The sequence below is a fragment of the Oncorhynchus kisutch genome, linkage group LG22 (genome assembly GCF_002021735.2).
Source record: "Oncorhynchus kisutch isolate 150728-3 linkage group LG22, Okis_V2, whole genome shotgun sequence".
NCBI classification, from domain to species: Eukaryota; Metazoa; Chordata; class Actinopteri; order Salmoniformes; family Salmonidae; genus Oncorhynchus; species Oncorhynchus kisutch.
Window position 1 is genome coordinate 33,246,705 of NC_034195.2, and position 15,511 is coordinate 33,262,215.

At 40.6% G+C, this 15,511-nt stretch overlaps 1 protein-coding gene across 2 annotated transcripts in view; it reads left to right on the forward strand.

Moving 5' to 3' along the window:
• The first annotated feature begins 8,039 nt into the window (after positions 1-8,039).
• The window catches only part of lrrc56 (leucine rich repeat containing 56), a 45,112-nt gene continuing 37,640 nt past the window's right edge, over positions 8,040-15,511 (forward strand). Inside the window, exons 1-2 of one of the 2 annotated variants that reach the window (XM_020456794.2) lie at positions 8,040-8,114; positions 8,855-9,014. In XM_020456794.2, coding sequence (XP_020312383.1) covers positions 8,868-9,014 — 147 coding nt within the window. In that variant the 5' untranslated portion in view covers positions 8,040-8,114; positions 8,855-8,867. The remainder of the gene's footprint in view (positions 8,115-8,854; positions 9,015-15,511) is intronic. The other variant, XM_020456795.2, reaches the window with a different exon arrangement.

Genomic DNA, 15,511 nt, shown 5'->3' on the forward strand with positions numbered 1-15,511 from the left:
GAACCGCCCCAGTGAGCACAGGGGTGTATTCATTCCGCCGATTCTGTAACAAAACGTTTCTTAAACGGAAACAATCAGAACCAAACGGTGAGGAATTTACCTGAAATTGTTAAATAGAAACTCTCTTTTTGCTGTTTGTTTCCGTTCTTAAACTGTTTCCGTAATGAATACACCGCTGTTTAGTTGCCTGTTTTGACCATCGTTATTACATTGGTCGGTAGGCCTATCTGTAACACTGCAAAATATATAAAGCGGCAGTGTGGGCATATCGCAGTACAATTACAAATGCCGGAGTATCTTCACGTGATTTATGCATTTTTATTCTCTAAATTTAGCCTAATCCTAGATAAAGTCAACCTGGGAGTTAAATTAGAAATGTAGATTTGTTTTAATTTTAATATAGGTCTAATGTGTAGACCAAAATGAAACCTCTCCCTCAACAAAACAAAGGAGCTGATCGTGGACTACAAGAGACAACAGAGAGAGCACGCCCCATCCACATCGATGGGGCCGCAGTAGAGAGGGTCAAACGCTTCATGTTCCTCTTCGGCGTGCACATCACCGAGGACATGAAAAGCTCCCCCCACACCGAGATCGTTGTGAAGAAGGAGAAATAACGCCTCTTCAACCTCAGAATGCTTTAGAAATTCGGCTTGGTCCGTAAGAGTCATCGCTACAGTCAGTAGTTGGAGGGTGAGGGCGCCGCGATTTTTTTGGCAGACTGGGGAGGTTGAAATGTTTTACTTGCGTTGGCTCTGCTATATTAGTCAGCTAATGCAGGACAATTAAAGGCCCAGTGCACAACTTTTGTGAAAGAAATACAATGATTTTTAAATTATAATTATTCAGATTTTTTCAGGGGGTGTTGCAGCACCCTCAGCTCCCCTACTTCCCGAGGCTATGCTAAGAGCCAATTTATGTTTGATCTGAAAATGTGGTCAGAGGCACCATATGGATGGCGTAACGCAATTGCGGAGCCTCCAGAGGCCAAATTGAGCTCCATACCGCATCACCATGTGCCTCTCAAATTTTGTAACAATGAAGAGGGCGCCATAACTCCGCATTGACATGATTGGTTGATGGTAGGTGAGGGTGGAAAGTCCTGTGTAAACACAAACTAATTTCCTTGACAAATTCCTTCACAACAGCTCTGAGCTGCTCAGCGAAGTGCAGTAAGTATGAATGCCCAAAAAGGCTGCATGGCCGATGCAGACATCGGATTGACTATGCAACGCCTAGTGGCTGTACAGTGTTTCCTGTGTATGGCCTCTGCAGAAGGCAGGACATTCATACTTTTTGCACTTTGCGGAGCAGAGCTGCTATGAAGGAAGTTGTCAAGAACGTGAGTTTGTGTTTATACAGCACCTCCCGCCACCACCAACCAATCATGTCAATGCGAAGCGAGCCCTCCACATTGTTACAACATTTAGGAGGTGCATGGTGATGCGGTACGGAGTAAATTTGGATTCCACAAAACTCTAGAGGCTATGCAATTGCGTCTAACCATCTGCACAGTCTCCGGATTGCAAACGGAGCAGGCATAAATTGGCGTAAAGGCTCTGCATGGTCAATCTGACATCTGCAGTGCTGTACTGCCACAGCATTTACTGTGATGCGGCCTCCACAGAAGCCAGAGCGTTCAAACTTCTTCGCGAACAGAGTAGAGCTGTTGTGAAGGAAGCTGTCAAGGAAGTACATTTGTATTTAAACAGGACCTTCCACCTTAATCTACCATCAACCAATCATGTCAATCCGGAGCTATACGGAGCCCTCCACATTGTTAAAACATTTTGGATGCACACAGCGATGCGGTACAGAGCTTGATTTGCGCCTCCGGAGGCTCTGCAAGTGCAAACTCACTTTACGGAGCCTCTTCGGATCGCATTTCGGAAAGCCTCCGGTAAGTGTAAATACTCTTTTAGACCCGCACAAACTTCAACAGCTGCACCATCGTGGTGGTGCGGTCAGTCCAACGCATCATCCGGCACACTGCCTACCCTCCCAGCCTAGTCTCATAGACTAGATATAACATAGTAAACGTAAATCCGGGACACTCAAATTAGTATGATACACTATATATACAAAAGTATGTGGACACCCCATCAAATGAGTGGATTTGGCTATTTCAGCCCAAACCGTTGCTGACAGGTGTATAAAATCGACCACACAGCCATGCAATCTCCATAGACAAACATTGGCAGTAGAATGGCCTTACTGAAGAGATCAGTGACTTTCAATGTCAATGTGGCACTGTCATAAGATGCCACCTTTCCAATAAGTCCATTTGTCAAATTTCTGCCCTGCTTCCCAGTCAACTGTAAGTGCTGTTATTGTGTAGTGGAAATATCTAGGAGCAACAAAGGCTCAGCTGTGAAGTGGTAGGCCACACAAGCTCATAGAAAGGGACCTCTGAGTGCTGAAGCGTGTAGCGAGTGAAAATCGTCTGTCCTCGGTTGCAACACTCACTACCGAGTTCAAAACTGCCTCTGGAAGCAACGTCAGTACAAGAACTGCCAAGCGTTGGCTGTAGTGGTTTAGACCTTAGTGCTGCTTTTGATACTCGATCAACATATTCTTTTGGAGAGATTGGGAAACCAAATTGGTCAACAAGGACAAGTTCTAGCCTGGTTTAGATCTTAGCTGTCGGGAATATATCAGTTTGTCTCTGTGGATGGTTTGTCTTCTGACAAATCAACTGTACATTTCGGTGTTCCTCAAGGTCCCAGTTTAGGACCACTATTGTTTTCACTGTATATTCTACCTCTTTGTGATATCATTTGGAAACATAAGGTTAACTTTCACTGCTATGCGGACGATACACAGCAGTACAATTCGATGAAACACGGTGAAGCCTCAAAATTGCCCTCCCTGGAAGCCTGTGTTTCAGACATAAAGAAGTGGATAGCGTCAAATGTTTTACTTTTAAACTCGGACAAAACAGAGATGCTAGTTCTAGGTCCCAAGAAACAATGAGATCTTCTGTTGGATCTGACAATTAATCTTGATGGTTGTACAGTCATCTCAAATAAAATTGTGAAGGATCTCGGCTTTACTCTGGACCCTGATCTCTCTTTTGATGAACATATCAAGAATATTTCAAGGACAGCTTCTTTCCATCTTCGTAACATTGCAAAACTCAGAAACTTTCTGTCCAAAAATGTGAATTTTAATTATACTCTCTATTTTTCTTCTCACGTAGGACCAGAGCCCTTGGACCATGCCTCGGGACTACCTGGCCTGATGACTCCTTGCTGTCCCAAGTCCACCTGGTCATGCTGCTGCTCCAGTTTCAACTGTTCTGCCTAAGGCTATGGAACCCTGACCTGTTCACTGGATGTGCTACCTTGTCCCGGACCTGCTGTTTTGGACCCTCTCTCTACCGCACCTGCTGTCTCTGACTCTGAATGATCGGCTATGAAACACCAACTGACATTTACTCCTGAGGTGCTGACCTGTTGCACCCTCTACAACCACTGATTATTATTATCTGACCCAGCAGGTCATCTATGAACGTTTGAACATCTTGACCATGTTCTGTTATTGCCAGAAGAGGACTGGCCACCCCTCAGAGCCTGGTTCCTCTCTAGGTTTGTTCCTATGTTCTGTCCTTTCTAGGGAGTTTTTGCTAGCCACCGTGCTTCTACGTCTGCATTGCTTGCTGTTTGGGGTTTTAGGCAGAGTTTTTGTACAGCACTTTGTGCATCCAAAATGTTTTTGTACAGCTTATGTGAAAAGGGCTTTATATCTCGCCACCATTGGACTCTGGAGCAGTGGAAACGTGTTATCATGCTTCATTCAGCCCGACGGATGAATCTGGGTTTAGCAGATGCCAGGAGAACACTACCTGCCCGAAAGGCATAGTCCAACTGTTAAGTTTGGTGGAGGAGGAATAATGGTCTGGAACTGTTTTTCCTGGTTTGGGCTAGGCCCCTTAGTTCCAGTGAAGGGAAATCTTAACGCTACAGCATGCAATGACATTCTAGACAATTCTGTGCTTCCAACTTTGTGGCAACAGTTAGAGGAAGACCCTTTCCTGTTTTAGGACAAAGCAAGGTCCATCCAGAAATGGTTTGTCGAGATCGGTGTGGAAGAACTTGACTGTCCTGCACAGAGCCCTGACATCAACCCCATCAAACACCTTTGAGATGAATTGGAACGCTGACTGCGAGCGAGGCTTAATCACCCAACATCAGTGCCTGACCTCACTAATGCTCTTGTGGCTGAATGGATGCAAATCCCTGTCGCAATGTTCCAACATCTAGTGGAAAGCCTTCCAAGAAAAGTGGAGGCTATTATAGCAGCAAAGGGGGGACCAACACCATATTAATACCCATGATTTTGGAATGAGGTGTTTGACTAGCAGGTCTCCAAATACTTTTGGTCGTGTAGTGTATATTATGTTTGGTACGGTTACATAAGACAGAAGGTTACTGAAGAAAAAAACAAAAGGAGGATGGGTGTGTAACGAGAAGGTTGAGTGTTTGAATTTCATCACGGACAACTTTTGCATTTTAGCAACTTTGCAATTACTTGCTACTTTTTATTTACTTTTCAACTACTTAGCATGTTAGCTATTCCTAACCCTAACCCTTTAATGTAACTCCTAACCCAAATTCCTAGCCTAGCTAACATTAGCCAGCTAGCTAACGTTAGCATTAGCCACCTAGCCAAAGTTGGAATTTGTAACATATCATACGTTTTGCACAAATCGTAACATATTTTTGTGAATTCTTAACATGTCTAATGAAATGGAAGATGGACATCCACTAATTAATGCATACCAACGAATCGTAACATATCATATTAAATGGAGTGTCTCAGATTTATGTACAGAACAATACAAAATTATCTGAAACATGGTTGCAGCCGGCCTCCAGGACATCTACAGCACCCGGTGTCACAGGAAGGCCAAGAAGTAGATCATCAAGGACCTCAGCCACCCAAGCCACAGCATGTTCACCCCACTACCATCTGGAAGCAGAATACGGAAGTCCCATAGGGCAGTGCAAAATTAGCCCAGCGTCATCCGGGTTAGGGGAGGGTTTGGCCAGGGGGACTTTACTTGGCTCATCGCTCTCTAGCAACTCCTTGTGTAGGGCAGGTCGCCTGCAGGCTGACTCCGGTCGTCAGTTGAATGGTGTTTCCTCTGCTTCTGGGTTAAGCGAGCGGGTGTTAAGAAGCACAGCTTGGCGTGTCATGTTTCGGAGGATGCATGACTCGCCGTTCCCAAGCCCGTTGTTGAGTTGCAGCGATGAGACAAGATAGTAATTGGGGAGAAAAGGGGGTAAAAATTACAACAAAAATGTACACCCAATTTTTTTTTTACGAGAATAGAGCTAAGCATAAGCAAAATCCAAGAGGAAAATCTTGGTTAATTCTGATTTCCAACGGACACTGGGAGACAAGTTCACTTTTCAGCAAAAAATAAATACAAACAAGTCCAAATATACACGAGTTGCTTACCAAGACGATATTGAATGTTCCTGAGCTAAGTGCCTTCTATGTTTGCTTCGAGGCAGGCAACACTGAACCATGCATGAGAGCTCCAGATGTTCCCGGCGACTGTGCGATCACGCTCCCCATAGCCGAGTGGTTAACACCATTGCGAGCATCCTGACGGGTTGCATCAACACTTGGTATGGCAACCGCTCGGCATTCGACCGCAAGGCGCTACAGAGGATAGTGCGTACGACCCTTTACATCACTGTGGCTGAGCTCTCTGCCATCAGGAATGTCTATACCAGGGCCATATACCAGGGCTACCCCAAGACTGCTGAGCAGTTCATCAAATGTCTACCTGGACAAATTGCAATTACCCCTTTTTATTTGTATTTTTTCTTATTTGTTTACACTGATTATCTTGCACAGACTTGATGTACACTCATTGGACTCTAACCACACACTCACACATATTACACTGATACTCCAACACACACACACACACACATTAACATTCCTTCACAATCTTCACATACGCTGCTGCTACCCTCTGTTTATTATCTATGCATAGTACTTTACCCCTACCTACAATTGAGGTACATATTACCTCAACTACCCTGTACATTGACTTGGTACCAGTATCCCTTGTGTATATAGCCTTGTTATTTTTTATTGTATACTATTTTTCCTTTAGTTTATTTAGCATATTTTTCTTTCTTACTTTTAAAAAACTCTGCATTGTTGGTTTAAGGGCTCGTAAGTAAGCATTTCACGGTTGTATTCGGCACATGTGACAAATACAATTTGATTTGAGTGGCCTAGTTACAGTTTTGACTTAAATCGGCTTGAACATCTATTGCAAAAACTTGAAAATGGATGTGTGCTGCCATCCTGTTAGAAGGTAACAGATTATTTTATTACAATGGTTAAATTGGATTTTCATTGTGTTCAATGGTGTTATTTGCCCCCTAGTGGCGCTTTCTGGTACTTAGAAAGACGACGCAAACAGGAAGTACAGAATTAGTTTTGCACGCAAAGAAGCAGCTACAAACAACGCTACGGTGCAGGTCTTTCGGTTATTTCTTGTCACGCTTCAGCCTTGGAAATATTTGTTTTTTCACTATTCTGTACTTCCTGTTTGCGTCGTCTTTCTAAGTACCAGAAAGCGCCACTAGGGGGCAAATAACACCATTGAACACAATGAAAATCCAATTTAACCATTGTAATAAAATAATCTGTTACCTTCTAACAGGATGGCAGCACAGGCTGTCTAGCAATGATCAACAACCAACATGACAGAGATTGAAGAATTTTAAAAAGAATGATGTGCAAATATTGTACAATCCAGGTGTGCAAAGCTCTTAGAGATTTACCCAGAAAGAATTACAGCTGTAATCGCTGCCAAAGTTGATTATAACTCAGGGGTGTGAATACTAATGTAAATGAGATACTTATTTTATTTTTAATACATTTGCATAAACATATCTAAACTTGTTTTCACTTTGTCATTTCATTTTTTTATTTCACCTTTATTTTACGAGGTAGGCTAGTTGAGAACAAGTTCTCATTTGCAACTGTGACCTGGCCAAGATAAAGCAAAGCAGGGTGACACAGACAACAACACAGAGTTACACATGGAGTAAACAATAAACAAGCCAATAACACAAACAAGTTAATGACACAGTAGAAAATAGTTGAAGTTTAAAATTGGTGAGGGAAATAAGTCTCCAACTTCAGCAATTTTTTTTTTGCAATTCGTTCCAGTCACTGGCAGCAGAGAACTGGAAGGAAAGGCGGCCAAACGAGGTGTTGACTTTGGGGATGATCAGTGAGATATACCTGCTGGAACGTGTGCTACTGTTGGGTGTTGTTATCATGATTATGGTGTATTGTGTGAATTTGTATCTTTAATCCATTTTAAATTCAGACTGGAACAACAAAATGTGGAAGTATGAATACTTTCAGAAGGCACTGTATATACTGTATTCTAGTCATGGCTCATCCTACATAACTACTGCTCACCTATTTCACATAGGCCTACTGTCCATACTGTCTATACACACCATTCATATACATACAGTACATTTTATATTCCAGACTCTGGTTCGGAAGCTAATTCTTGCAATTCTATCCATTTGCCGTGGGGTTTTGTACTGTGTGTTAATATAGGCCTACTTTATTCTCGACACATCTCATTCTAATATTTGTACTAATGTACATTGCACTGTTTATACACACCACATATTTATTTATATACTGGACTCTTGACATTGCTCACTGTAATCGTCTATACCTACTGCTGTAGCCTACATATAATTCTTAATAGGCCTATATGTTGTGTAAATTCATCCTGTGTATATATACATAGATGACATACACATTTAATTTGGAATATGTGTGTAGGCCTTCTTTTTTGACAGTTTAATGGAGATACTAACATAAGCATTTAGCTGCACCAACTATAACATATGCTAAACTGCGACCAATAAACTTTGAAACGAACATGTATGGTCATGTATCATCGTTGTGTTGTAATCGATCAATACGATAACATATTGACTACATATCCCAAGGGGCAAAGCCAACTTTATCATCGTATCCAGGAAGTTGGGTGCGTTGTCAAGCAAACTTGTGCGTGTCTTTGTAAATGCTCTGAAGAATGTTCACTTCATAAGGTAAGAAAAAATACGACATTGGATATTTGATCATCATAATGAAGAGTTATTTGTGATTACATTTAGCCTTTTACAGTCATTTGTTATCTGCAGCCATTCAAAACGTCAACAAACTTGTATGCAATTGAGATGTTAGACCGCTTGTTTTCATATCCTAGCTTTAAGTGTGGGATGTCAGCTAGCTAACTAGATAGCTAGGCTAACTAACCAAATATCCAGATAACCAGATTAGTTACTTCTTCTGACAGTGCCTCAGAATGTCTTCTTTAGGAATTGATACAACGTATGTTAGATACAGTATGTTAATCAGAAGTTGATAATGACAGCTAGCTAGCCATAAGCCAAATATTCTATGCTTTGAGTTTATAAAGCTAGCTATATTCTTCCATGGTTTCCATTGCAAAAACAGGAGCTACATCATCACCCTGAATTTCCACGTAGGCTACCAACCTTCTGACACAGAGAATCAGGGGCAGACTGGGACCAGAAATCGGCCCTGGCATTTCTATTTTTTCCCCTTGAGGCCCCCCACACTGGCCTATTTTTTTGTATAAATTTTTTTCCTCCAGGCCCCTATTATTAGCGATCCCTTTGTGCAAAAAAACCCAGGTTAGACAGACTCACTGGGCCAAAACTGGACTGGCCCATCTGGCATTTCATGTAAATGCCAGATGGGCCAGTCTGCCCCTGCACAGAATGTTACTTTTTTCACTAACCTATTATTATTTGACCACTTCCAGGTGTCTGTGAGTGATGATTTGTTCCCAGGACTCAGTGAGGGTACTGGTGACAGAGCTGAGTGAGTCTGGTCAGATGAACCCAACTCCTGCTGCTTATGAGGACTCTGACATGCAGGTGGAGCTCTACCTCTCTCCAGAAAAGCTGGTGGGGCTCCTATTGGTAAAGGGAGGGGTGTGGCCCTTTTTATAGGCTAATTATAGATGTGGAAGCATGCTTGACTGAATTTAGTGCATCAACACAATTCTATAATTGGGCAATTCCATGCCAGCGTAGCCCTAAAATATTTTTGCTATATCTGATTCTAACATAAACTTCATTGGGAGGAAGAATATGTTTGACATGCTTTTTACATTTGTATCACAAACCATTTATGAGACAATCATGATGAAAGTGGCCATTTTAGGCCCTTTTAAGACCTATACATGCTTCCTGTAAGAACCTATGATCTGTGACCCCTACATGATACAGACAACATCTTGGTGTCATTTTACTCCTATTAGTGTGCACTCAAGTATCTAGTATGTCTAGATTCTGAAATACATTTTTCACATTAATTTATTCCATATACAAAATTATAATATGAATATGAATATCTCAAAAGTACCCTTTTTGAATTGGCAATTTTTTTGACGGATTGTTTTGAACAATATACTTTTCAAACACGTACAATTTCCAGAGTGAGCTCTCTGGTACTTTTAATGAAATTACCAATTTTATACATAGAAATTGACACTATAGATCATTAACCCAATCACAGACTTCCTTTAGGTTTGCATTTGCAGCAAATCACCAGCAGAGGTAGTTCCCTTTGAATCAATTTTCCCATTCACTGTGTTGGTGGTGCTCATAACATTTATCATAACTTCAGAATTAGCAGAGAGCCCACTCTGGACATTTTATGTTATCGTAGTGTATAGGCCTATTATTCCAAACAATATGTTTTAAAATGAACCAAATCAAAAAGGGTATTTTGATTTTTAAAGTTGAATAAATTAATGTGAATATTTCGATTTCAGAATCTATACATACTCCATATGCTAGAGCACACTATAAGGAGTATAATGACACCAATATGTTGTCTGTATCATGTACAGTTCATGGACCATAAGGTCTTATAGGAGTCATGTATAAAGTACAGTACCTATAGAAAGTATTCATACATCTTGACTTATTCCACATTTTGTTGTATTACAGCCTAAATTCAAAATGGATTAAATCGTTTTTCCCCCCACACCCATATACACATACTGTAATACCCCATAATGACAAAGTGAACACCTTTTTTTTTGAAATTATAGCAAATTTATTAACAAATTAAATACAGAAATACTGATTTACAGAAGTATTCACACCCCTGAGTCAATACTTTGTAGAAGCACCTTTGGCGACGATTACAGCTGTGAGTCTTTCTGGGTAACATTTTAGTCATTTAGCAGACACTCTTATCCAGAGAAACTTACAGTAATGAGTGCATACATTTTTCATTCTCTAAGACCTTTCCACACCTGGATTGTGCAACATTTGCTCATTATACTTTTCAGAATCTTTCAAGCTCTGTCAAATTGGTTGTTGATTATTAATAGACAGCCATTTTCAGATCTTGCCATACGTTTTTAAAACTGTAACTCGGCCATTCACTGTCTTCTTGGTAAGCAACTCCAGTGTAGATTTGGCCTTGTGTATTAGGTTATTGTCCTGCTGAAAAGTAAATTAATTTCAGTGTCTAGCGGAAAGCAGACTGAACCAGGTTTTTCTCTAGGATTTTGCCATTCCATTTTATCCTGAAAAACTACCCAGTGATTAACGATTACAAGCATACCCATAACATGATGCAGCCACCACTGTGCTTGAAAATGTGGAGAGTGGTACTTCGAACTGTGTTGTATTGGATTTGCCCCAAACATAACACTTTGTATTCAGGACAAAGAGTTAACAATCTGACACATTTTTTGCAGAATTACTTTAGTGCCTTGTTGCAAACAGTATGCATGTTTTGGAATATTTTTTTTATAGGCTTCCTTCTTTTCACTCTGTCAATTAGGTTAGTGTTGTGGAGTAAATACAATGTTGTTGATCCATCCTCAGTGTTCTCCTATCACAGCCATTAAACTCTGTAACTGTTTTAAAGTCATCATTGGCCTCATGGTGAAATCTCTGAGTGGTTTCCTTCCTTTCTGGCAACTGAGTTAGGAAGGACGCCTGTATCTTTGTAGTGACTGGGTGTATTGATACACCATCCAAAGTGTATTAATAACTTCACCTTGTTCAAATGGATATTCAATGTTTTTTTTAAATATTTTTTTTACCCATCTACCAATAGGTGCCCTTCGCGAGGCATTACAAAACCTCCCTGGTCTTTGTGGTTGAATCTGTTTGAAATTCACTGCTCGACTGTGGGACCTTACAGATAATTGTGTGGGTACATAGACGAGGTAGTAATTAAAAAATCAGGTTAAATACTATTATTGTACACAGAGTCCATGCAACTTATGTGACTTGTTTAGTAAATGTTTACTCAACTTATTTAGGCTTTCCATAACAAAGGGGTTGAATACTTATTGACTCAACACATTTCAGCTTTTAATTTGTAAACATTTCAAAAATCATAATTACACTTTTATATTATGGGGTATTGTGTGTGTGTGTAGGCCAGTGACAAATAGATCTAAATGTAATCTATTTTAAATTCAGTCTGTAACACAACAAAATGTGGAAAAAGTTAAAGGGTGTGAATTAGAGGTCGACCGAATATGATTTTCCAACGCCGATACCGATTATTGGAGGACCAAAAAAAGCCGATACCGATTTATTTTTAATTTTTAATATATATATATATATTTTTAGTAACAACAATACTGAATGAACACTTTATTTTAACTAAATATAATACATCAATAAAATCTATTTGGTCTCAAATAAATAATGAAACATGTTCAATTTGGTTTAAATAATGCAAAAACAAAGTGTAAAAGTGCAATATTTGCCATGTTAAAAATCTAACGTTTAAGTTCCTTGCTCAGAACATGAGAACATATGAAAGCTGGTGGTTCCTTTTAACATGAGTCTAAAATATTCCCAGGTAAGAAGTTTTAGGTTGTAGTTATTATATGAATTATAGGACTATTTCTCTCTATACCATTTGTATTTCATATACCTTTGACTATTGGATATTCTTATAGGCACTATAGTATTGCCAGCCTAATCTCGGGAGTTTATAGGCTTGAAGTCATAAACAGCGCAATGCTTGAAGAGCTGCTGGCAAATGCAGGAAAGTGCTGTTTGAATTAATGCTTACGAGCCTGCTGCCTACCATCGCTCAGTCAGACTGCTCTATAAAATATCAAATCATAGACTTCATTTTAATATAATAACACACAGAAATACGAGCCTTAGGTCATTAATACGGTCAAATTCGGAAACTATTATTTCGAACAACAAACAGAACGTTTATTCTTTCAGTGAAATACGGAACCGTTCCGTATTTTATCTAACGGGTGGCATCCCTAAGTCTAAATTTTGCTGTTACATTGCACAACCCTCAATGTTATAATTATAATCATGTACAATTCTGGCAAATTAATTACGGTCCTTGTTAGGAAGAAATGGTCTTCACACAGTTCGTAACGAGCCAGGCAGCCCAAACTGCTGCATATACCCTGACTCCTCTTGCACAGAACACAAGAGAAGTGACACAATTTCCCTAGTTAAAAGAAATTAATGTTAGCAGGCAATATTAACTAATATGCAGGTTTAAAAATATATACTTGTGTATTGATTTTAAGAAAGGCATTGATGTTTATGGTTAGGTACACATTGGTGCAACAAAAGTGCTTTTTTTGCGAATGCGCTTGTTAAATCATCACCCATTTGGCGAAGTAGGCTGTGATTTGATGATAAATTAACAGGCACCGCAATGATTATATGCAACGCAGGACAATCTAGATAAACTAGTAATATCATCAACCATGTGTAGTTAACTAGTGATTATGTTAAGATTGTTTTTATAAGATAAGTTTAATGCTAGCTAGCTCCTTGCTGCACTCGCATAACAGGTCATCAGCCTGCCACCCAATATCCTCGTGGAGTGCAATGTAATCGGCCATAATTGGTGTCCAAAAATGCAGACTACCGATTGTTATGAAAACTTGAAATTGGCCCTAATTAATCGGCCATTCCGATTAATCGGTCGACCTTTAGTGTGAATACTTTCTGAAGGCGCTGTAGGTCTAAAATTTCCACTATCATAAAAAATAAATGATTAAAAAACGTTTGATACAAATGTGAAAAGCATGTCAAACATCCTACCAGAACAATCTGAGATACCAAAAATATATTTTTAGCCTACGCTGGCATGGAATCGCTCATTTGTATTCGGCAGAAAACCTATTGGTTGCGAAATGGGCTGCATTGCCGACATTGCTGAGTCATATTTTTGGGTTCCTTACCCGTATGAAGACAGAAAGCTATATACAGTCGTGGCCAAAAGTTTTGAGAATGACACAAATCTAAATTTTCACAAAGTCTGCTGCCTCAGTGTCTTTAGATATCTTTTGTCAGATGTTACTATGGAATACAGAAGTATAATTACAAGAAATTCATACGTGTCAAAGGCTTTTATTGACAATTACATGAAGTTGATGCAAAGAGTCAATATTTGCAGTGTTCACCCTTTTTTTTCAAGACCTCTGCAATCCACCCTGACATGCGGTCAATTAACTTCTGGGCCACATCCTGACTGATGGCAGCCCATTCTTGCATAATCAATGCTTGGAGTTTGTCAGAATTTGTGGGTTTTTGTTTGTCCACCCGCCTCTTGAGGATTGACCTCAAGTTTTCAATGGGATTAAGGTCTGGGGAGTTTCCTGGCCATGGACCCAAAATATTGATGTTTTGTTCCCCAAGCCACTTAATTATCCCTTTTTCCTTATGGCAAGGTGCTCCATCATGCTGGAAAATGCATTGTTCGTCACCAAACTGTTCCTGGAAGGTTGGGAGAAGTTGCTCTCGGAGGATGTGTTGGTACCATTCTTTATTCATGGCTGTGTTCTTAGGCAAAATTGTGAGTGAGCCCACTCCCTTGGCTGAGAAGCAACCCCACACATGAATGGTCTCAGGATGCTTTACTGTTGGCATGACACAGGACTGATGGTAGCGCTCACCTTGTCTTCTCCGGACAAGCTTTTTTCCAGATGCCCCAAACCATTGGAAAGGGGATTCATCAGAGAAAATGACTTTACCCCAGTCCTCAGCAGTCCAATCCCTGTACCTTTTGCAGAATATCCGTCCGTCCCTGATGTATTTCCTGGAGAGAAGTGGCTTCTTTGCTGCCCTTCTTGACACCAGGCCATCCTCCAAAAGTCTTCGCCTCACTGTGCGTGCAGATGCACTCACACCTGCCTGCTGCCATTCCCGAGCAAGCTCTGTGCTGGTGGTGCCCCGAACCCGCAGCTGAATCAACTTTAGGAGACGGTCCTGGCGCTTGCTGGACTTTCTTGGGCACCCTGAAACCTTCTTCACAACAATTGAACCGCTTTCTGTGAAGTTCTTGATGATCTGATAAATGGTTGATTTAGGTGCAATCTTACTGACATCAATATCCTTGCCTGTGAAGCCCTTTTTGTGCAAAGCAATGATGACAGCATGTGTTTCCTTGTAGGTAACCATGGTTGACAGAGGAAGAACAATGATTCCAAGCACCACCCTCCTTTTGACGCTTCCAGTCTGTTATTCGAACTCAATCAGCATGACAGAGTGATCTCGAGCCTTGTCCTCGTCAACAATCACACCTGTGTTAAAGAGAGAATCACTGACATGATGTCAGCTGGTCCTTTTGTGGCAGGGCTGAAATGCAGTGGAAATGTTTTTTGGGGATTCAGTTCATTTACATGGCTAAGAGGGACTATGCAATTGATTGCATTTCATCTGATCACTCTTCATAACATTCTGGAGTATATGCAAATTGCCATCATACAAACTGAGGCAGCAGACTTTGAATATTAATATTTGTGTCATTCTCAAAACTTTTGTCCACGCCTGTACATTCCTATATTCCTATGCATTTAAAAGATGCTTGAATGAACAGACACGTGACTAAGCGAATGAGCTATGACTCCGACGTGACACTGTTCTGACAGCTATTAACATGCTCCATTATCTTGATTGCTGAGTGGACATATGGGGGGACATTCATAAAAGTCTCACTTGCATCAGAGGTTGATGAATGGCACACTGGAGAATCTTTCCTTGCAGTGTTACTTTTAAACGGAGTTTGTTGGTTAGCATTTTATCAAAACCAACACTGCGCAAACGAACACTCTTCTCCCTCTCTTTCAGCGTCACTTTTGAAATTATTTGATGGGCTAGTTTATACTATAAATTAAGCTGTGGTGCTGTTGCCTGGTGGGAATGCTGTTAGCCTTGTCAGTGAGATTGGTCTCTGGGAGGGAGGAGACATAGGTGTGCCTACTGAGATGTGGCCATTAAAGCTATTGGGGAGGTTTTGATTTATCTCTGGTGTCTGCACCGTTCTGATTACGCTGAGCCAAAAGGCATGGTGTGCAAACACTCCCATCCATAATCATCTGTGGTGTTAACCTAGAACCTGGCTACCTCCTCCAGCGACAGACAGACAATAGACACAGTCATGAGTAGAATTT